This window comes from Enhydra lutris, unplaced genomic scaffold, assembly GCF_002288905.1.
Source record: "Enhydra lutris kenyoni isolate GAN:26980312 unplaced genomic scaffold, ASM228890v2 scaffoldscaffold51, whole genome shotgun sequence".
NCBI lineage: Eukaryota > Metazoa > Chordata > Mammalia > Carnivora > Mustelidae > Enhydra > Enhydra lutris.
The window spans coordinates 10,279,060-10,303,838 of NW_019154135.1; the positions used below are offsets into that span (position 1 = coordinate 10,279,060).

Consider the following 24,779-nt stretch of genomic DNA (forward strand, 5'->3'; position numbering starts at 1 on the left):
GGTGCTGTGCTTACAAAAGAGGGACCGTAGAAGTCAGGTGTTCATCTGGAGGAGAAGGTAGACTTGAAACCCTGCATAGTTGCCTTACAGTTTTCAATACACTTTTGAGAAAACAGGCTCTTACTGTCATGAAGATACTTCTTTCCACATAGAGACTGCTATTGGTATGACTGATGTGATCGATATTTTCTCTATTCAACTTATTTTGTTGCTTTGAAATGCATATCTTCCTTTTTATTCTAATTTTTCATTTGCTAAAAGCTGACTTGTTTTTGTAGCATCATTTAAAAAATATTAATTAGCTTAGCTGTTCTTGTTTTCAGCCTTGATGAATACCCTGCTTAATGAATTTTCATCCTAAAGATCTGTTCAATGAAACACCTAATCATTTTTGCATCCTTTCTGAGGCAGTTTTCTTTATTGCTCTATTCACCACATTTATTTATTTATTTATGTTCTTTCTTTCTTTCTTCCTATCCTTTTGGTATTTTGAGAGAGTACCTCTGTACAAAAGCCTTCAGGTTTATTTTGTTATGTTGGTTGGGGGAAAGCAGTTAATTCATATCAATATTTGCTCAGTAAACAGTCATTGGAAGTATTTGTTTTATAATATTTTAATTCAAATTTTTATATACTTGAATGATCTCAGCTGTATATTTCTACAATATTTATGCAGATTCTAAAGTAGCTTAGAATTAAAGAGGTACTCCTCTCTTTGGGTGAGGTGGTCCTTCAAAGTGAACTACTCAGGTCTTAAATAGGGAGTGGCCACTTGTTGGGTACCATTGCACTAGGCTTTGTGGGAAATTCAAAGATCAAACCTAGCATCTCTGCCTGACTGTAGTAATGCAGGAGGAGGGGATTAGCAGAGATCAGTAACAGAAATCCTGAGACTATGCACTTATAAATCCATGAAATGGGCCAAGTATAAAAACATCCAGTACTGAAAATGTAATTGGATTTTATTTTTACTGCTCTATAATGGTAGCACACAATGTCATGCAAACATGTGTGTTAAATATATTTTATGTCTGGTGTTAAAACTCTGTAAGTTCAAAACCAGAAGTGTTCAGGTATTGTTCTGTTGTAACAAATGTTACTCCTTTGATTTGGAGATTGAAATCTGAAACATTTTCTTCTCTAAGATGCCATGCCGGTCTTGTAGTTTATCTTGCAAAATAGAATATATATGATAGAATTTTGACTTCTTCAACTGGGAGCAATAATTTATTTTACTCCCTTTCATAGTATAAAATAGATGTTGAAAAATGTCGTTATAATAAAATCATATTAATAGTGTTTTTTTATTTATAAAAACCATTCTCAGAAAATTCTGGTATTCTGACATCATGATCATATTTTAGTTTGCAGTACATGATCGCATCATAATTCACTGTCTACCAGTTTTAAAGATCATTTGTTGTACTATTATTATGATTTCAGAAAGAACTGGAAATGTTGTCTAATTTTCCTAAAACTGAAAAAGTGGAGAATCTCTTTGGAATCTAGATTAAAGTGCACTGTACTTAGTTATCTTTTTATAAATATTCCAAAGTTAGTTTCCCTAAAATTGAACAAAAGAAATCATGTGATTATGTAATTACTTGCACATTCTCCTGGAGAGAAATATTCAGATTGTTTAATGGGTTGTAAAATATAGGGGACCAATCTTAGATTTGGTCTCTTTCTCTTTCCCCACCTTCTCTCTCTCTCTCTCTCTCTCTTTCTCAGTCCCTACTCCCCCCCCCCACCCATTTCTCTTTCATTTTTTCTTTCTTTCTTACTCTTTTCTTTTTTATTTTTCTTTTTTGAGAGAGAGAGCACATGAACAGGGGAGGGGCAGGGGAAGAAGGAGAGAGAGAATCCCAAGCAGGCTCCATGCTCAGCACATAGCCAAACACAGGGCTCAATCCCATGACCCTGAGATCATGACCTGAGCCAGAATCAACATGTGGGCACAATTTGCTGAGCCACCCAGGCGCCCCTCCTTCAATATCTTTTTATTTACAAATGTAATACATTTTTTGCACAAAGACCTGTACCTCTTACTCCGGTCTCCCTTCCATTCTGATGAATTAACTCGTTCTGGTGTGTGCACTTTCCCACTTTCCTGAACATACAAAAACACACATATGCACATCTGTTGAATTTTACCCTGTAACTACACTCTTGTTTCTAATGAGATCATAGATTTTTATTTTATCTTACCTTGATATATTTCTGTGGAATGAAGCAGTTCGTATATACAAAGGTATATAAGATACATGCAATTTATGACAAACAATAAAACAAACATCCCAGAACCTAGAAGTCAATATATACCATTACCAAGACTGTTGCACCTTCTAATAAGTTGCTTACAAATCCTGTTCTTCTCTCCCCAAACCCCTGTTAGGTAAACAGTGCCCTGACCTTTTACGTATTACTCCCTAACTTTTCTTTGTGTATTTGTCGTGTACTGGCATACAGCCACACATACACATACTAATTGTTTAGTTTCTTGGACAGCCCTCTTCAGTAAGTACAATCATTTCCTCCATTTTATATGTGAAAAAACAGAGGACTTGAGAGAAGAAGGTACTTACCTAAAGTCATGTGCCTTTGAAGTCTGGCTTCAGATTTCATAGGTTTTATATAAATGAAGTAGGAATAGAATTTTCCCTACTCACCATTTTGTGACTTTTTGTATTTTGTATCTTAAAGAATTTGTCCAATTTAGAATCTTCTTTCAACTGTGAAATTTGTGTACATGAAGTAGTTTGTGATACTTTCTTTAATATATTGAGGATCTGTATGATGTGCCCCATTCTGCTTGATATTGGCTATAATCTGTTCCCTTTCATTTTGGTCTCTCTTGATACAGGTTAAACAATTTTTTCAGTCTTTTCAAAGGACCAGCTCTTGGTTTGATTTATTTTTCTCTGTTATTTTTTGTTTTCGATTTCATTGGTCTCTTTTTATTTTTATTATTTTCTTTCCTCTGTGTGATTTGGGTTAAGTTTGCTTATCTTGTGCTGGTTGTGGATTCTGGATTGACAGTTTTTTTTTCTTTCAACATTCTAAAGATGCCTTTCTGGATTCTTTTTGCTTGCATGTTTTCTAATGACAAGTCTGCTGTAATCTTATCCCAGTCCCTCTGTAGACATTGTGCCATTTTTTTCTAATGGACTTCAAGATTTTTCCTTTGCCTTTCATTTTCAGGGATTTGAATATTATATACCTTTTTTTTTTGTTGTTGTTTTTATATTTTTTTCTGCTTAGTGGTCTCTAAGCTTCTTGGACGTTTAGTTTGGTATTTGCCATTAATTTTTAAAAAATTCTTAGCTATTATGTCTTCAAATATTTATTCTGTCCCATGCTGTCCCTCCTCTCCTGAGTTTCTATCATGTAGATGTAACACTGTATGATACTGTTCCACAGCTCTTGGATTCTTTCTTCTTGGTGGTGGTTGTGGCAGTATTTTATTTTTTCTCTTAGTGATTCAGATTGGGTTGTTTCTTTTGACCTGTCTTCAAGTTCATCGATTCTTTCCTTAGCTGTCAAGCTTTTTACAAGCCCATGGAAGAAATACTTCATCTGTGTTATTGTGGGATTTGTGTGTGTGTGTGTATGTGTGTGTGTGTTGTTGTTGTTCATTTTGTTTTGCTATTCTGCCATTTTCATTTAATTATTTCTTACAATTTCAGTTTCTGCTGAAATCTTTCCTATCTGGTCTTATATATTATCTATGTTTTCCATTAAATGTTTTGGTACATTTGTCATTGTTATTTTAAATTTACTGTCTAATATTTTTGATATCTGTGTCATTTAAAAGTCTGCCTCTGTATATTGCTTGGTATTTTGGAAATGTGTCATTTCTTACTTTTGTACATGCCTTCTAAGTTTTTGTTAAAGTTGGATATCTTAAACAAGACAGTAGATAATAAGTATTTTTATGTTTTGAGATCAACACCTTTTTAAAAATAGTGTTATGTCAGGGTGCCTGGGTGGCTCAGGCTATTAAGTGTCTGCCTTCGGCTCAGGTCATGATCCAGGGTACTGGGATAGAGCCCTGCGTAATTTCGTTACAAATTATTGCTCAGCAGGGAAGTCTGCTTCTCCCTCTCCCTCTGCCTCTGCTCATGTATTCTCTCTTCCTTGCTCACTCTCTTAAATAAATAAAATATATTTTTTTAAATAGTGTTATGTCTTCAGTATTACGAGTTTGTGTTCATCTAGTCAGGAATTTGTCTGGGTTTAATATTGGTTGTTGTGGTGGTTATTGAAAGCTTCAGATAGCTTTAAAGATATTTTAGGTGTAGTCTGGTTCATGAGAAGTTATTTTTTCCCGATGTCTAATCTTTCTTTGGCTTTGATTTCTCCTTAAAAAAAAAATTCTCTGGAAAGAATCTCTTTCTTGCAGTTCTTCTAATTTGATTGCACTGCATTTTTACTAGATTCTTATTACTGATGGGTAGCTGGGAGAGAGGGATAGTCTTTGATGTTCAGTTAAGCTTAGCTTTTGGCAGGTATGGTATCCTTGGGTCTTGGCGGGGTGGAGTGGGGCCATCACAAATGCTTCTCCACCTTTAGGGTTGGCCTAATACTTCTTGCTGATTCTCCTACAAGGATGAGGCTCTTTTTTTTTTTTTTTTTTCCTTCCTGTATCCTTCCCTAGTGGTACCAAGTTTCCATAGTGCCCCCACGTGACTATTTTTGTTCCTTTTTTCCCTATAGATTAAAGCATTGTTCTTACCAGGAAGTGGGAAATGGGCGTGGGTAGATTTTGGCAGTTTGCTAGACCCATCCTTTAGCCAGAACCCAATGGGAGTCTTGCTCAGGATTCCCCTCGCCTTTCATTTGACCACTCAGTTGTTGCTGAAGGTAGAGCCTGTAAGAGGGTATAATACACCCGCCTTCCCCCACCCCAATATCTGGTCCTCAGAAGCTTGACATGTTCACACTGGTTGACACTGGCTTTTAGCAATTCACTGAAAATTTTTAGCTGAGTCTTCTTAAATACATGGGTACTTGTTCTTTTTATAGGTTACTGTCTATCCCCAAATTTCAGGTTTGTTGGTTGCCTTCCCACTGTAATCTTTCGGTAGGTTCAAGAAGAGTTGTTAATTGGAAGTTTGTCTTTTACCTAATTGTAATAGTGGAATCAATGTTCTTATAGGCAATTTTCATATCTGAGCAGAAACCAAAAATGTAAACCTATTTTTAAAAATTATAAGTGTGGCGCACCTAGGTGGCTCGGTGGGTTAAGCCTCTGCCTTTGGCTTAGGTCATGATCTCAGGGTCCTGGGATTGAGCCCCGCATCGGCATCGGGCTCTCTGCTCTGCAGGGATCCTGCTCCCCCCACCACCCATCTCTCTGCCTACTTGTGATCTCTCTCTCTCTGTCAAACAAATAAATAAAAATCTATATCAAAAATTAATAAAAATAATAAGTTGTAATGAAATTGTGCTTAAATTTTACTGTGTAATTTTAGAGCTCTATGACATGGACTCCTGGCAATCTAGTCCAACTCTGAATTTTTAGATCAAACTAAGTTGTAGAGAGAGAAGAGGTACTGACTAATTCAGTTATTCATTGATTGTGTGCTGTGTGAGTTGTTATAGTAGTGTCCCTCAGCATCATGAAATTCCCATTCAAACTTAGTTACTCAAAAAGTCATTTTTTAAGTGGCGTTATAGAATGGCTTTTTCTATTGGCTATGGAATCCTCTGGGTATCTTTTCAAGTGTGCCACTTCTAATTTTTTTAAAAATAAGGTGAGAGGGTATTTTATTATGGATCATATGCTACTTGTTTTTCTGGCTGTCCTAATATTTAACATTGTAGTAGGCATTCAGATATGTATTAATGCACTATTAATTTCTACTTCTGAACCGGGAAAACTTCATTACAGATTATTGCCAAGAATGCATGTCTTCATTGACAACATGATATTTAGTATCTATGGGCACTTTTTTTTTTCCTTATAGTGTGAGAAGAATAGATATTAATTCTTTATTTTTAAAAATTTATTTAAATTCCAGGTAGTTAATAGACAGTGTAGTATTAGTTTCAAGTGCACAATTTAGTGACTCAACACTTCCATACAATACGAAGTGCTCATCAAAAGTGCACTCCTTAATCCCTCACCCATTTCCTCCATCACCCCACCTTCTTCCCCTCTGGTGACCATCAGTTTGTTCTGTAGAGTTAAGAATCTGTTTCTTGGTTTGCCTCTCTCTCTCTCTCCCTATGCTTGTTTTGTTTCTTGAATTCCACATACGAGTGAAATCATACAGCATTTCTCTTCCTTGACTGAAATATATTGGGCACCTTTTATCATATTTACTATCAAGTATTTGTCTCTGCTGAAATATATAGCAAACAGTTGAAAACTTGTTAATCTGTTTTAGAAAAGAGACATGTTATGATAAATATGTAATCTTTTATCAAAAAATATTCATGAAGAAATAGGCATTGTAATACAAACATAGTCCCAATTTATAACCCATTTTCCAGTTTCATCCAGGATATGGAAATAGGAATTCTTAAGGCATAATTCTCTATGTAAATTCCTTGAGGGAGACTATATCCATCTATCCATTTCTCCTTCAGTATCTGAAGTAGAGCTTTGCATGTACTAGAAACCCAACACATTTTTATTGAGCAAATTAATAGTGAAAATTTCCTCACTAAGAACATTCATCTTTTGTCTTATTTTGAAGAAATTTATTCAAAATAAACCTCAAATTGAAAATTAAAATAAGTCGTTTACTTAAAGAAGAAAGGATAAGCATTTGCTAGGTTAATACTTTTCATTCTAATGAATGGCATATTAAATTGTTGGGTGAATTTCTTTCTTTTTTTTTTTTTTTAAAGATTTTATTTATTTATTTGACAGAGAGATCACAAGCAGGCAGAGAGAGAGGAGGAAGCAGGCAGAGAGAGAGGAGGAAGCAGGCTCCCCTAGAGAGCAGAGAGCCCGATGCGGGGCTCGATCCCAGGACTCTGAGATCATGACCTGAGCTGAAGGCAGCTGCTTAACCCACTGAGCCACCCAGGCGCCCCCCTGTTGGGTGAATTTCAATGTAATGATTTTCAGATGCAAAACTGGTTATGAACTTTCAGAATGACAACTTGAATTGCTTAAGGATTTGTAGATTTTTTCAAGTACTTTAACAGTTGTTGTATTTGTCACAGGAAAACAATCCTGTGAGGTATGCTATCATGTATTATGATTCGTTGTTTCACAAATGAAGGACCTAGACTTCAGAAAGATTAAGGGATTACCAGAGGGTTAAACAGTTCATGAGAAAGGCAGATCTAAATCCCATGTCTGAAGCCTCTACATCAGTCTTTCCTGTTACACAGCATAGCTTTCTCTCAGTGTGATACTGAGGTAATGAAGCACATGGAAGTCAAAAGGGCTCTTACACCCAGTCCTAACTCTAAACACTGCAACTCTGTGCTTGTGTGACTTTGGACAAATAGGGTGATCTGATCTTCTGTTTTCTTTCTTGAGCACCCCTTTGGGTTGTAACCCAGCCTTTGCCTGCTATCATGTGTAATGACTAGAAGTACCTAGTAGTTAGTGTCATGGCCAGCGCGACAAATCGACCAGGAAAACGTGAGGATAAGAGGATGGTGAAAAGAAATTAAGAGACAAAGAGATGGGGGTGGGAGGGACACTGAGGAGGATGTCTAACAGTGCCAGTTTTATTCCACATCTTACAAGCATTTATAAGGCAGACCACAATAGAAGGAGTAATACATCAGTACCTAGTCAGATGACTGCAAGTTTCTATAACAAGTTTACATCAACTACAAGCAAACCTTGTGATGCCAGGTAGTCTTGGCTAAAGCCAATAGCAAGACAGTCAACCAGGGAGTGGGTTATGGGAGGTACAGGAACAACAAGGACCAACTAAGAATTCATGACCCTGACCACATTGTTCCCTACTGTAGAGAGAGTGTGTGGGAAGTCACGTAGGCGAGCGCACGACACATAGCACAGACCCTTTCTCAGTGTTACTCAACTTTCCTGTCCTTAACCTTGTCAAGGTGTCTGGACTTTGAAGGAGACACAAGTCAGGGCCTGGTTTGATCCTCGACTCCAACCATGCCGTAGCCTCCAACATGTTAGTATCTTGGGTTAGCCTTTGTTCTGGGTGCATTCCTCCCTTTCACATGTACTTTGTAAGCTTACGGAAGGCATAACTTAGCTATAAAATACACATATACATAATTATAGTGTATGCAGATATCTACTATTTTCAGATATATATGAATATCTGATAGTGCTCACAGCAGGGCAGGGAGATCAGGAGTGCAGTAAGTACATGGGATTGTTAGTTTCTTACTACTTAGGCGCCACACAGTTGGTGAACTCAATTAGTAAAACTCGATTAGTAAAAATCCCCTAAAAATACACTAAGGTGAGGTGATCCTGGTGGTGGGTATTGAGGAGGGCACGTTTGCATGGAGCACTGGGTGTGGTGCATAAACAATGAATCTTGGAACACTGAAAAAAATAAAATTAAATTAAAAAAAAAATCAGACACTAAGAAGGTCATCCTGGCACACGCTGTTGACAAACACCAGGCGCAATGACTAGTTAGGCCCCTGGCTCCTTCAGTGATTCTGTAGGTGAAATCTAATGTTTTTAACTCTGTTTAGAAAACATTTTGTCATTTTATCTCAGTGTCATATCATTTAAGCAACTAAATACTGTATCTCATTCCTTTATTAGAGAACAGCACTGCACAAGTAACATCCACAGGAAGCCTTATCTTCCAGAACTTTGAGGAGAGCATGAGTGGAGTGTATACATGTTTTCTGGAGTATAAACCTACTGTGGAAGAAATTGTTAAAAATCTTCAACTTAAATATGTTATATATGGTAAGGAGTGCATTTCAGGGTATTTTTAACATTTCTTAATGTTTTCAAGTATTTATGTATCTTTAGGTTTGTCTTAAAAGCATTTTGTCATTTTTAGTCTTTTAATTAAAGAACAATTCCTGCTTTTCTGTGTTTTACAAAGTACTCTGTAAAGTGTTAGTGGTGAGGGCAGGTCTTGTTTTTTCAGGGGAAAGTTGACAGGAACACATAAATTTAAGCTAATGAATGAAAATGGGAGTTACGGAAATTATGTTTTCAAATATTATAATATTATAGCCTGTACTGCTTTTAAATCCTGAAATTTCATGCTTGATGGCACACTGCCATCCCCCTAGACAGGAGCATGAAATGCCACTGTATAATCCTTTTCTAAAAGCAATTTGATCTCTGGAAGTTTGAGATTGGGAAGGCTGGGTAGGTAATGGAGTAGCCAGGAGAGCAGCCTGAGCAAAGGTGGCTTATAGGTTCCCTCTCATGGGGAGGCCCATTCATGGCGGAGAGGGTAGTAGCACCTCTCCAGCTGTCTGATGTCTGATCTCCAGCACCTCTCAGTGTGCTACCTCAAGACGGCAGAAGGGACTCTGCACATAGTAATAAGCTAAGGATCTGGACAAGGAGAGATGATCCTGAGAAAGCTGAGTAGGCCCAGTATAATCACAGTGTCCTTATAAGAGGAGGCGTGAGAGTCAGCGGCGGATAAAGGCCATGTCATGGTGGAAGGAGAAGACTCAATGGTTGTCTTTGAGGATGGAGTAGGAGCCACACACCAGGGAGTGCAGGAAGCTTCTAGAAGCTGAGGATGGCAGACAGTTTCCTCTAGAGCTTCCAGAAGGAATGCACCCTGATTCTAGCCTTGTAAGATTCACTTTGGACTTCTGATTTTCAGAATTTCAAGATGATAAATTCGTGCCATTTCCAGCCACTACATTTGTGATGATTTGTTACAGTAGTAATAGGAGAGTAATGTACCATCTTTGTTCCAACTGAGTTACAGAACAAATGGCAGAATTATTAGTGGTTTCCTAATAATTTTTGGTCACTGAATAAACACTATCCCATATATCCAAAGAAAGACATTATTTTTTAATGAGAAATCATATTTACTTTCTTCGGCAAAAATTCCTGAATCAGTCATGCTTCACTTTTGTTGCATAGTTTTCTCCATCTTGTTATTTCCTAGGTTTTGTCTGTACCGAATATAATTTCTGGTAAGAGTGTGTCCACATAAGCTGACAATTGTAGCAGAGCCTTAAATGAAAGCTAGTTCATGGTATTGACAAGCACAGCTAATCTGTGCCCGGCCGTGCTGTGTTTCTACGTGTAATTCTCGTACCATAAAACGCTCAGAGCACTTCGGCAAGGCATTGTCAGCAGTGCTTTATTTGTATTCAGCTAATTTAATCCCCACAGCAGACTGTGCAGTACACACTGCTGTGGTCTGCCTGCGTACAAACACTGAGGCATAGAGGGGTTAAGTGAATGTGGGGAGACTCCGATGTGAATCTAGGAATTCTGATTCGGGAGTGTGTGTTCTTACCTTAAAGTTAATTTTGTTATACAGGCACAAAAGCCAATTAGATTCCCTTTTATCTTTTTAGTATAAGTTCTTTAGTATACATGTTTGGTATATAAATGGTGTTTTTATATTATTTTTGTTAGTATAGCTGACATAAAATGTTACGTTAGTCTTAGCTGTACAACATAGTGATTCCACAACTTTAAACTTTATCCTGTGCTCACCACAAGATACACATGTATTTTCGTATTATGGAAACTAAATTGTTAGTATTTCTGTAAGAAGAATTCTATAAGGTAAAATCTTCTACAGAATATTCAGTGTTATTTTTGATAGAATCTGTCAGTTTCCCTACGAAGTGTGGACCAATTTATATCCCTGCCATACTATATGAAAACTTCATCTTTTATAAGATAGGATTTTTTCTGTTGGCTTGGGTTTGGCTTATGCTGAGTAAGCTTCCCTGAATTAGAGGAACTGAATTCACTTATAATTACATTTTTATATATGGAATGTTTAAAATTTTAGAAAGTAACAAAAATAACATAACACCCAGAATTACTATCAGATTTAAATATGGCAAGACCATAGATGTATGGTGACTCATTCCTTTAATATGCCCATCCTTAATTAGTAAATTTGAGCATTTAAAAGTATTTTTGTTTATCTAGTGGATTACATTGCCTTTTTAGTTTTGATGCCATTTTCATTTTGGATGACTTGCCTTTTTCTTAGTAATTTATAGGGTCTTACCAGTCTGCATATCAATCCTTTATCATATTGCAGTAGCTTCTGCCTATCTCTCAGTATGATGTTGTTTATACTCCAGAAGGTTCAAATGTTGTTATAGTGAGATCTACCAACTTTTTTTTTTTTAAAGATTTTATTTATTTATTTGACAGAGAGAGAGAGAGATCACAAGTAGGCAGAGAGGCAGGCAGAGAGGGAGGGGGAAGCAGGCTTTCTGCCAAGCAAAGAGCCCGATGTGGGGCTCTATCCTGGGGCCCTGAGATCATGACCTGAGCCAAAGGCAGAGGCTTAACCCATTGAGCCACCCAGGAGCCTGCCCAGTTTTTTTTTTTTTTTTTTAAGATTTTATTTATTTGAGAGAGAGAGAGAGAGCACCCACATGAGATGGGGGAGGGTCAGAGGGAGAAGCAGACTCCCTGCTGATGAGCAAGGAGCCTGATGAGGGACTGGATCCTGGATCTCCAGGATCATGATCTGAGCTGAAGGCAATCACTTAACCAACTGAACCACCAGATGCCCCGATTTACCAGCTTTTTGAATTGTGATTTTTTTTTTTTTGCATTGATTTTTTTTCTGAGATCATTCCTTATACCTAGAAAATAAAAGTTTCCTATATTTATTTGGTTGGCCTGTGTTTAATTTTTTATTAAAGTATTTATTTATTTATTTATTTATGGCAAGTAGGGGAAGGGGCAGAGAGAGGGAGAAAGAGAATGTCTCAAGCAGACTCCGAGCTGAGCACAGAGCCTGACATGGGGCTTGATCTCCTAAGCCAAAATCAAGAGTTGGACACTTAACTGACTGAGTCACCCATTGCCTCTGTTTTTTTAATTAAACATTTTATTTCAAGATAATTGTAGATTCATGTGTAGTTGCAAAATATGATCCAGAGATCCTATGTGTGCTTTTACTCAGTTTCCCCCCATAGTGACATCTTGTGAATATATTGTACATAATCAGGCCAAGATACTAAGTTCATATAGTACAACAATCTTAGGTTCCTCCAGTTTTATAGTCCTCCTTTGTGTGTTTGTGTGTGTGTTTAATTCTCTAAGTTTTATCGCAGGTGTAGTCTCCTGTACTCCTGCACTGCTACAGTTAAGATACATAGCAACACTAGCAACAGAAGTATATTTGGGTTGTCCTTTTTTTTTTTTTTTTAAGATTTAATTTATTTATTTGAGAGAGAGAGAGAGCACAAGCCTGGGTGGAGGGACAGAGGGAGAGGGAGAAACAGACTTTCTGCCCTGAGATCATGATCTGAGCCAAAGGCAGACACTCAGTGGACTGAGGCACCCAGGCATCTGTGGGTTGTCCTTTTATACTTAACCCGTTTCCCTCTTACCACCTCATTGTGACTGACAACCACCGTCTTCTCCAATTCTATAACTTCATCATTTCTAAATTATTATATAAGTATATAAGTATATATATAAAATATATAAGTATATTATATATTATATAATATAAATTATTATATAAGTATTACATAAGTAATAGCATACGTAATTTTATGGGATTGGCTTTTCTTCATTTGGCTTAATTCTCTGGAAATTCATCTGCACGGTGGTGCGCATTTATCATTCATTCCCTTATTCTGAGCTGTGTTCTGCAGCCCACATGTGTCACAGTCTGTTTAACCCCTCACCCGCTGAAGCACGTCGGGGTTGTTTCAGGCTTGGGGCTGTAACAAATAAAGTTGCTATGAAGCTTGTGTATATTTTTTTGTGTAGGTACATGTTTTTATATCTGGGATAAATGCCCAAAGTGCATATTGGATGTGGACATGTGATAGGTTTATAAGAAATTGCCAAATTCTTTGCCACACGGCCATGCCAGTTTACATTCTGCCAGCAGCTTCTCTGTGTCCTCTCTGGTATTCGGTGTTGTCATTATCTTTTATTTTAACCATTCTGATGGGTGTGAAGTGATATTTCATTGTGGTTTTCATTAGCGTTTACCTATTATCTGTGGACATTGAACATAATTTATGAGCATATTTGCCAACTTTGGTGAAATGTCTGTTGATATTTTTGCCCATTTTCTAATTGGCATTTTTGATGTACTATTGAATGCTTTGAGTTTCTTTTAAAAACACATATTTCCATATATATTCTTTTGTAGGTTATGTTATTTGCAAATTTTCTCTTCTGGTCTATATCTTTTCAGTGTCTTTTTTTTTTTAAGTAAATCTTTAAAGATTTTATTTGTTTATTTGACAGACAGAGATCACAAGTAGGCAGAGAGGCAGGCAGAGAGAGAGGAGGGGAAGCAGGCTCCCTGCTGAGCAGAGAGTCCGATGTGGGGCTCGATCCCAAGACCCTGGGTTCACGACCTGAGCCGAAGGCAGAGTCTTTAACCCACTGAGCCACCCAGGCGCCCCCATATCTTTTCAGTGTCTTAATGAGATTTTTTTCCCCTTTTTTTCCCCAAAGGGAGGGGATCCAGAATATATTTTTTTAACTTTTAATTTTTTTTAACCTCTTGATCCCCTCATCTGTTTTTTCTAACCTTCACTATCTGCCTGTGGCAGCCACCAATCTGTTCTCTGTTATCTATGAGGTTTTCTTTTCTTCCTTTTTTTTTTTTTAAGATTATACATATAGGAGAAATCATACAGTATTTGTCTTTCCTTGTCTGATTTATTGCACTTGGTGTAATGCCTTCAACGTCCACCCACGTTGCTACATGTATGCACGCATGTGCATGGTCAAATCCCAAGATTTCTTTAGCCATTCAACTGACACTGGACGCTGTTTCCTTATCCTGGCTGTGGTAAGTAGTTCTGCAGTGAACATGGGGCTGCAGATATCTTTTTGTGTTAGTGCTTTTTTGTGGGGGCTAAATCCAGAAGTGGAATTGCTGGATCAAAATGTAGTTCAGTTATAATTTCGTGAGGAACCTCTGTACCGTTTTCCACTGGCTGCTCCAGTTGGTTTCCTGTGTTGTTGATTTCAGCCCTTCTGACAGGTGCGAGGTGGTATCTCGTTGTGGTTTTGATATGCATTTCCCTGATGATGATGTCGAATATTTTTTTCACGTACCTGTGGGCCATCTGTGTGTCTTTGGAAAAATGCTTATGTAAATCTTCTGCCCATTTTTAATTGGATTGTTTGTGTTTTTTGCTGTTGAGTTGTATCAGGTTGAGTTGTATCAGGTCTTCAAAAATTTTGGGTATTAACTGCTCATTATACATATGGTTTGCAACAGTTTTCTTCTATTAGTAAGTTATCTTTTTTATTTTGTTGATTATTTGCTTTGCTGTACAGAAGCTTTTTAGTTTTGTGTAGTCCCACTTGTTTATTTTTGCTTTTATTGCTTTTATTCTTGATATCAGAAAAATTGCCAGAGAGCTTGTCACCTATATTTTCTTCCAGGAGTTTTATAGTTTTAGGTCTTACATTCAGTTCTTTAATCTACTTTGAGTTAATTCTTGTGTTTGGTGTAAGATAGTGGCCCAGTTTCTATCCTTTGCTATGGGTGGTCCAGTTTTCCCAGCACCAGTTGTTGAAGAGACTGTCCTTTCCATCATTGCATGTTTTTTGCTCTTTTTTTTTTTTTTGTAAATTAATTAACTGTGTATGTGAAGTCTCTTCCATTTATCTTTTTTTTTTTTTTTTTTTTTTTTTTACTTTTTTCATTACTGTAGCTTCATAGTACAGTTTGAATTCAGGGAGTGTGATGCCTCCAGCTTTGTTTTTTCTCAAGATTGCTTTGGCTATTTGGAGTCTTTGTGGTTCCATACGAATTTTAGGATTGTTTCTTTTATTTCTGTAAAAAATGCTATTGAATTCTGATAGGAATTTTATTGAATCAGTTGATTAGGGTAGTCTGAACATTTTAGCAGTATTCTTACAATCCATGCGCATGGACTATTTTTCCATTTATTTATCTTCTACAGTTTCTCTTCTTAATGTCTTGTTATTTGTAGTAGTTTTGCAAAGTCGAAGTTTTTTAATTTCATGAGGTCTGTTTTATCAAATTTGGTTATTAATCATACTTTTGGTATCAAGTCTAAAAGTTCTATGCCTAGCCATAGGCAAAGATCTCCTCCTATTTCTTCTACCGTCTTACAGTTTACTTTTAATGGCTCACATTTTCAGTTAATTTTCATATAAGGTTTGAGGTTTAACTTTTTATATATGGATATACAGTTATGCCAGCTTCACTTCTTGCAAAGTCTGTTCTTCCTTTGATGAATTGGTTTTTGTACCTTTGTCAAAAACCAGTTGAGAATATTTGTGGGGGTCTATATCTGGGTTCTCTAATTTCTTCCATTGATCAATAGGTCTGTTCCTCTGCCAGTACCACACTGTCAATTAACATAACTATATAAAAACATTCAATACCAAGTAGAGTGATTCTTCCCTCTATCCTTTTTTTATGAAGATTGTTTTTGTGTTTTTCGGGACTTCCTCTTTCCATATGAATTTTAGAATATCTAGAATGTATCTACAAAATGTCCTGGCGGAATTTCTATGGGAATTACCTATACTCTATAGATAAATTTGGGGGAGAATTGTCACCTCTACTACAGTGAGTGTTTCAATTCATGAACATGGTATATCTCCATTTAACTAGATCTTTCTTAATTTCTTTTATATGTTATTTTTTTAATCTATTCTTATTTCTTTCACGTACATGTTAAGTACATACCTAAGTATATTATTATTTTTTTTTGAATAATTTTGGATGGCATTAGGTTTTAAATTTTGGATTCCATATGTTTATTGTTAATATATAACCAAGGATTTATTATTTGTGTCTTAATCTTATAATCTGTTTTCTTGTTAAAGTTACTTAACAGTTCTAGAATCTTTTTATTTTGTAAATTCTTTGTGAGACAGTCATGTCATAAACACACAGGGACAGTTTATTCTTTTTTTTTTTCAATTTGTATGCCTTGTTTTTCTTACTGTGGTGACTAGGACTTCTTATATTTTGCTGAATAAGAATGGTTAAAGCAGGCATTCTTTCCTTCCTTGTAAATGTGATGTTAGCTGTGGTTTTTATGTAGGTTCTCTTGATTAGGTTGAGGAGGTTTCCTGTACCAAGTTTGTTGATTATGTTTGTAAGTATGGAAGATTGTTGGATTTTGTCAAGTGTTTTTTGTTTTTTTCCGCATTGAGATAATTATGTTGTTCTTATTTTGTAGTGTATTACATTCACTGGTTTCTCAAACGTTTAACTAACCTTGCATTTTGGGATAAATCCCATTTGGTCATGATGTATAATTCTTTCAGTACCCTGCAAGATTCAGTTTACTAGTGTTTTGTTGAAAGTTTTTGCATCTGTATTCATAAGAGATTGGTCCAAAGTTTTCTTGTGCTAAATTTTTTATGTGGTTTTGCTGTCAGGGTAATCATAATATGAATTGGGAAGTTCTTCTTCATTTCTGATTTTGGAAGAGTTAATTAAGAATTGTTAACATTTCTTTAAATGTTTTCTAGAATTTGGCATGCTTGGGTGGCACAGTGGTTTAAGAATCCAACTCTTAGTTTTGGCCATGAATTTCTTTTTTTTTATTCTAATTTTATTTCATTGTAGTCAGAGAAAATACTTTGTACTTCAGTCCTTTTAAGTTTATTGAGATTGGTAGCTTAGAATATGCAACATCTTTGAGAATGCGCTGTGAGTACTTGAGAAGAACATTTTGCTGCTGTTGGGTGGAGAGTTCTGTAGGTATCTGTTCTGTTTTGTCCCTGACATTACTCAAGTCTTCTATTTCTTTGTTGTTCTCCTACCTATTTGTTCTATTATTGTCACTTTGGTATTGACGTCTCTAATAGTGTTGTCTATTTATTTCTGTCAGGTTTTGTTTTGTTTTGGTGCTTTGTTCTAAGGTGTGTCTATGTTTGTAATTGTTCTGTCTTACTGAGAGATTGTCCCTTTTATTTTAATAAAATGTTCCTTTTTTTTCCTAGGAACTTTTTTTTTCTTTTAAAGTCCATCTTGCCTGATAATTGTGTGGCCACTTCTGCTTTCTTGTGTTTGTGTATGCGTAGTGTATCATTTTTCGTCTTAGTACTTTCAGTTTATTTGTATCTTTTAAGGTAACTTGTGACTTATGTAGACACCCAAGTAACTGATACTGCTTTTTTAACCCAGTTTCACAGTGTCTGCCTTTTAATTAGATAGTACCATTCTTTCACATTTAACATTATTTTTATATAATTAGATATATACTATTGTTTTGTTTCTTGTTCATGAATGTTCCTCTGTTTCTCATTAATTCTTTTGAAGTAAATGTATATTTTTTAATATAGCATTTTAATTTCTTTTTTTTTTTTAAGATTTTATTTATTTATTTGACAGAGATCACAAGTAGGCAGAGAGGCAGGCAGAGAGAGAGGAGGAAGCAGGCTCCCTCCCTGCTGAGCAGAGAGCCCGATGCCGGGCTCGATCCCAGGACCCTGAGATCATGACCTGAGCTGAAGGCAGAGGCCTAACCCACTGAGCCACTCAGGTGCCCCGCATTTTAATTTCTTTAATGATTTTTCACTGTATATTTTTGAGTTACTTCCTTATTGATTGTTCTGAGACTACGACATGTATCTTAGCCTACCATTGTCACCTTGACATTTATACTAACTTAATTCCAGTGAGATATAGAAATGTCACTCATATATATATGTATGTATGTATATGTATATATATACACACACACACACACACACACACACACACACATATATATTCCCTTTTCCTGCTTTTTGTGGTATTAATATTATACATGTTATATTTGTAATTGTTGCACAAGTAACCATACATAGTTATTTTATATAGTTTTATGTGTTTCTAAGAAGCCAGAACTAGAAAGGAGAGAAAGTGTGTGTTTATAGGTTTTGTTTAATCAGTCTTCTTGTTGATCATGTTTTATTTTCTTCATTTGCTCCCACGTATCAAATTAACCATCTGTAGTCATTTCTGTAGCCCTATACAGGGGACCTTTGGTACATTGTATACAAATTCTTCTATACAACTGCTTTTTAAATCCATAAAGAGGAAAAAAGTAGAAGAAATATGCACTTATACTGTTTTCGTAATTATATAATTACCTTTACTAGAACACTTTGTTTTTGGGTGTGGATTCATATTATTGACTGAGGTCATGGTCTTTCAGTCTGAAGAACTTCTTTTAGCTGATTCATTTTTTACCCAGATCATATCTGCTGAGCTCCTTGGTCCATTTCTCCTTTGCGTGTTTTCATTTTTCAACTGCAGTGTGTGTACTTGGTTCATTTTTTATAATTCTAACTTTATAGATATTCTTTATTTAATGTGAGATTGTCATTATGTCTTCCATCTTTAATAATAATCTTCTTGAGTTATTTTAACATTTTCTTTCTTTTTTATGTGCACAAGCCAGGGGAAGGGGCAGAGGGGGAGAGAAAGATTCCCAAACAGGCTCCATGCTCAGTGTGGAACCAAACATGAGGCTCAATCTCATGACCCTGAGATCACAACCTGAGCCAAAACTGAGTCAGATGCTCAACTGACTGAGCCACCCAGGTGCCGGTTTTAGCATATTTATGATGAATGGTTTGAAATCTTTATCTCTTAAATCCCACATCTGATCATTCTCACAAGTGGTTACTGTTCCCTAGTTTTTTCCAGTACGTGAGTCATACTTTCCTGTTCCTTTTCTAGAAACTGGACTTTTTAGATAGTGTATGAACCCTGGGTAGTAACCCACACCCCTGCTCTCCCCAGCCTTGTGATAATTATTTCATGTTTATTTGCTTAGCAAGTACCTACATCGTTTCTGTGAAGTTCACTCCTCACCCACCATAATATGAAGACACCCTCCCTACCCCCCGCCCCTGGTTTGTTTTAAGAAGGTGAAGCTTGGGTGTACCCACAGCAGTTTGATGGATCTTTTGTTTTTGAAAATGCCCTGGACGTAAATCCGTCTGAACATTGATCTGGTTAAATTTGGGTTCCTTTGAAAGCGTATTCCCCAGGTCTGTGTTTGAGATTTTTTCTGACCCCATAGTAGCTCCTCCCCACTGACTTTTCCAGTGTTGTTCTCAGACAAGAAAAGGAGAGGTTTTACTTGCAGTGAGCAAAGAGAACCTCAGGGCTCTTACCCACACTGGTGTCTCCTGGAACAAGAAAATTGGGGAAGCTTTACGCTGAGGGTGCGTCCATATTTATGAAGGGGCTTGCTCAAGAGGGAATACAGGTTGGAGTTGGGCAAAAAGTCATCTTAAGATGGCAGAGTCCAGGTCAGTATCCCGAGGGCAGGCAGGGGCAGGCATAATCAGTTCTCTGGCTTGGGTGGGTCCAGCCTCTGAGTGCTCAGAGGGGTTTAGATCCGGTGAAGTTAACGCAAGAGTGTGCTTCAGGTCAGACCTCACTTTGGAATCAGTACTGGAAGTTTGTGTGGTTTGTTGTTTGCTTACAAATTTTTTGTTTCTCTTTCCACAAAGATTATTTCTATTATCAGAAAAGTAAAGGTTGATAATTGAACATTTGCTGGCTCTGGTTACTGCAAGAAAATATTTAGCCTTCCCTAGTTTCTATACACACTTCTTCTTCCCCAGCCCGGGCCTCAGCCACCAGCCCGTGGAGTCGTTGAGGGTTGTGTTGCTGCCAGATGTTATTTCACCTCCTGGGTGGTGCCTCATTTCCCACACTCTCACCCAGGAGAATGTGTTTAAATAACACTTTGCATTCCCTGAGCCACAGTGTGCAAGTTAACAAAGAGAGTGGCTTGGACCAGATCTCTCAGCTTTTTTGTGGCTTTGAAGTTTTAGCACAGGTTCTTAAAAGTTGGTGATAGAGTACAATCCAGTAATGATTAATTGAGATAGTTGTCATAACTAACTAGCACTGGGGATTTTATCACTAATTTATTGTTTCTGGTATGATTTGGCTGTCTCCTGGTCTGGCACAGGCTGTTCATTCCTGTAGGCTTGCCTAAGACGGCCAGGGCCTGAAATTACTTTTCTTATGCCCAGAGAGCTATGACTTTCTTTTTCCGGGATCCCCTACCTCTTTCTGCTTATGTTAGGACCATTTTCAGACATTATAAATGGTTGTTTTCTAAAAATAATTGACATTGCTTTCATTGGGAAATGAGCTTGTACCGTTTCTCCAACTGTCATGTCATGCTACTCTAATTGTTTTAATAATATTTTTAATCATCATTACTTCATTGGATATGCCATTTGTTGTTTAGTAGTACTTTATTTTAAAATGTTTGATAGATTTTTCATTGTTGATTTTTATTTTGATGTCATTATGTCAAGAATGTGGTTATATAATATGTATATAATTATTATGAATTTCCCATGATTTTTATATTTTTCCTCTCATTTCAGTGGGATTTTAAAATGGTTAGGGAAGAAATATTCTCAGTTTCAGATATTGTAATGGAACTCAGTAAAACTGGTAGATTTATAAGAAACATACCAGTTTTTGCCTATAGTTGGTAATTACAGGACCGTTGTTTATTTTAAGATGAATAGTTAAACTTTGAGAAATTTCATTCCTGTTTGAGGAAAAATATTGGTTAAGAACAGATTATGAATGAGGCAGGCTTTTTGGTTAGAATCTTGGTTTTGATTTTTTTTTTAAAGATTTATTTATTTATTTATTTTGAGAGAGAGAGGGGAAGAGAGAGAGAGAGAGAACGAACATAAGCAAGTAGGGGGGAAGGGCAGAAGGAGAGGGAGAGAATCTCAAGCAGATTCCCTGCTGAGTGCAGAGCTTGATATGGAGCTCAACCTCAACCCTGAGATCATGACCTGAGCCAAAATCAAGGGTTGGACGCTTCACCCTTCAGCCACTCAGGCACCCAGAATCTTAGTTTTGATACCATAGGCATGGGGCATGTGACATAATCCCTGTATCCCTCAGTTTCCTCAGGATGGATATAAAAATACTATGAACTTATTTCAAGTAACAATTTCATTTTAGTAGTTGCAGTATATTTTAATTGTTTAAATAGCCACTTTTGTGTTGTTCTTTAATTTTTTACAGCTTATCGTGAGCCTCATTATTATTACCAGTTCACAGCTCGATATCATGCAGCTCCCTGCAATAGTATCTATAATATTTCTTTTGAGAAGAAACTTCTTCAGATTTTGAGCAAATTGGTTCTTGACCTTTCATGTGAAGTTTCTTTACTGAAGTCGGAATGCCATCGTGTTAAAATGCAAAGAGCTGGTTTGCAAAATGAATTGTTCTTTACATTTTCAGGTAAGTATATACAGTTCTTTAAAGAAAATGAATTGAAAACAAAAATGAATTACCTGCAGAATTTTTCAAAAGTAAATGTTACAGATCTGAAGATGTTTCATGTTCTCTGCTTTGACTTAGTTCTGATAGGCCCCAAAATAAAATTCTACTGATTCACATACTTAATGAAAAGTTAGCACTTTCCAATAACTAAACCTTGCTGAGGTAATTTATTAGAGAATAGAATTTGGTATAAAGAATTGCCTATCCTGATACTTAGCTGGGAAAGCATCTAATTCTAATAACATGAGTTAATATTACAGACCAGAGGGACCATTGTAACAGCTTCCGTGCTTTTCCTGATAACACAGAGTGGAGACCCAATGTATTCTAGAAAACAAAGAACTGATTTTGTACCTACATATATATCTATAAAGGGCCTGTTTATGAATAAACACTGTGGAGTAACGATCCATATGTTCGTATTGGGTCCCCCTGCCCCTGGCAATAGGACTCCATCCTCTTTCCATCTCAGATGATACCGCTTGCTGTTTTCCTTTCCTCTTTACTCTGTCCTTCGTTCATCTACTGCTGATGTTTGATTGTACTCACCCATTTCTCCAATTTTCTGGTTTGTTGTTGTTGTTTTGGCCATCTAGAATTGAATTTTTAGACACAGTTGAGATGTGTGAAGCTTTACAGGAGAAAACGTGTTCAACCCCATTTGCACTGTCTTTTATCTTCTTTAATACTTTCCTCCCTCTTCAAAAGAATTTTGGAAGTCTGTAGCCGCTGAGACAAAGTATCACAGTTAGAACCTTTCTTTAGCCCTTCAAGGACTCACTATTAGCATTTGTAAGAGTTATGAGGCCTTTGTACCTAGTGTGTTTAATAGGGGCTATTAATAGGCATTTAATAATCCTTACAAGACCTTGAAAGTAAAGTTTAACCCATAAGAGAAGAGAGATGATATACAATAGAAATGAGGCATAGTGGGCTCGATATGCATTTTTCTAATGACTAATGATGTTGAACATCTCATGTGCTTATTGGCCATTTGTATATATTTTTTAGAGAAAAATATATTCAAGTCCTTTTCCCAATTTTTGCTTTCTTTCCAGCTTTATTGAAATAAATGGGCATATAACAGTATATAAGTTTAAGAACATAAGGATTTTGTATGTGTATGTGTGTATCCTGTATATACACACATGTGTGTATATATGTACAACTATATATGAATGATTACAACAAAGTTAACACATCATCTCATATACTTACAGTTTATTTTATCTTATTCTTCTGTGGTGAGTACTTTTAAAATCTATTCTTTAAGCAGTTTTCAAATATACACTACATTAATTATCAACTATACTCACATTCTATCTCCCGTAACTCACACTCTGCATTATATCTATGTGCTTATTCTTTTTATAACTACAAGTTTATACCCTTTGTCTACTTTTATCCATTTGCCTCAGGCCCCACCTGCTACCCCAGCAATCACTAATCAGTTTTCTGTTCCTGTGAGTGGTTTTAGTCTATTCTGTATGTTAGTGAGTTCATGAGTATTTAATTCTCTGTCTGACTTGTTTCACTTAGCACAATGCCCTCAAGGTTCATCCACTTTGTTGCAAATGGCAGAATTTCCTTCATTTTCATGGCTAAATGCTGTTCCATTGTGTCTGGACACACACACACACACACACACACACAATTATTTCCTTTACCGTGAAGAACTTTTCTAGTTTGATGTAGTTCACATATTTTTTGTTTTATTTTGTTTTCATTGTTTGTGCTTTGGGTGTCTTATTCATAAAGTCATTGGCGTGTTTACTGTCAGGGACTTTTCTTGAATGTTTTCTTCTAGGAATTTTATGGTTTATGTCTTACATTAAAATCTTTAATCCAATTCAAATTAATTTTTGTGAGTGGTGTGAGATAGGAGTCCCATTTCATTCTTTGCATATAGACTATTTGCTTTTCCCAGTACAGTTTGTTGTAGAGACTACCTGTTCTCCACTGAGTATTCTTGGCTCCTTTGACTTTATATGCATAAGTTTATTTCCTGGGCTTTCAGTTCTGTTCCATAGATCCGTGTCTGTTTTCATGTCAGTACCATATCGGTTTTGATTACTATACTTTGTAATATACATTGAAATTAGAAGTGTATTGCCTCCAGTTTTCCTCTTTTTCAGAAGTACATTGGCTATTCAGTATCTTCTGTGGTTCCATAAAATTTTTATTATTATTTTTTTTATATTTCTGTAAAAAATGCTGGTGGAATCTTGATAGAGATTGTATTGGATCCATACATTGCTTTGGGTTGTATGGACATTTTAACAATGTTGATGCTTTAAATTCATGAACATGGGATATCTTTCTATTTATTTGTGAGTCTTCAGTTTCCTTATCAATATATGTTTGCAGTGTACAGATCGTTTACCTTATTGTTTAAATTTATTCCTAAGTATATTATTATTTTTGATGTTATTATAAGTGGGATTGTTTTCTTTATTTGTTTTAAGGTGATGTGTCATTATTGTATTGAAATGCAATTGATATTTGTATGTTGATTTTATGTCTGTCAAGGTTACTAGATTCATTTATTAGGTCTGACAGTTTTTTTGATGGAGTCTGTTTGGTTTTCTATATTTAGAAACACATCATCTGCAGACAGAGATGGTTTTACTTATTTGTTTTTGATGCAAATGCCTTTTCTTTCTCTTGCCTGTTTGCTTGGGCTAGGTCTTCTAATACTATTATATTGGAATGGTGAGACTAGGCACCTTGTCTTATTCTTGATCTGAGAGGAAAATCTTTAACCTTTTACCATTGAGTATGATGTCAGCTGTGGGCTTGTAATATACAGCTTTTATTATGTTGAAGTACTTTCCTTTTATACTCAATTTATTAGGAATTTTTATTGTGAATGGCTGTTGAATTTTGTCAAATACTTTTGTAACAATTGAGATGATCATGGAATTTTATTTTTCTTCCTAATAATGGGATGCATCACAGTTGTTGATTTGCATATGTTGAACCATCCTTGCATCCCAGGGATGAATCCTATATCCATCTCTGGGATGCATGGGTGGTCCAGCCGATTAAGCATCTGACTCAATTTCAGCTCAAGTCATAATCTCAGCATTGTGAGATGGAATCCCATATTGAGCTCTGCACTCAGTGTGAAGTGTGCTTGAGATTCTCCCCTCTCTCTCTTTCTCTCTTCCTGTGCCCCTCCCACCACCCACTCTCTTTCTTTATCAAATAAATAAATAAATAAAAATCTTAAAAAAAGAGAATGTATGCATTTCTTCCAGGTTGTCAAGTTTTTGGTATATTGTTATTCATAGCAGTCTCTAATGATCGTTTGTATTTCTGTGGTATCAGATTGTAATGTTTCCTTATGTTTTATTTATTTATTTATTTTTATTTAATTTTTTTTTT

The 24,779-nt window shown here is 36.2% G+C and overlaps 1 protein-coding gene across 2 annotated transcripts in view; it reads left to right on the forward strand.

Annotated features, from left to right (window-relative positions):
• The window catches only part of LOC111157069 (zona pellucida binding protein), a 110,718-nt gene that overhangs the window by 12,028 nt on the left and 73,911 nt on the right, over nucleotides 1-24,779 (forward strand). The window contains exons 4-6 of one of the 2 annotated variants that reach the window (XM_022518292.1): nucleotides 7,869-7,871; nucleotides 8,729-8,878; nucleotides 21,132-21,350. In XM_022518292.1, coding sequence (XP_022374000.1) covers nucleotides 7,869-7,871; nucleotides 8,729-8,878; nucleotides 21,132-21,350 — 372 coding nt within the window. The remainder of the gene's footprint in view (nucleotides 1-7,868; nucleotides 7,872-8,728; nucleotides 8,879-21,131; nucleotides 21,351-24,779) is intronic. The other variant, XM_022518291.1, reaches the window with a different exon arrangement.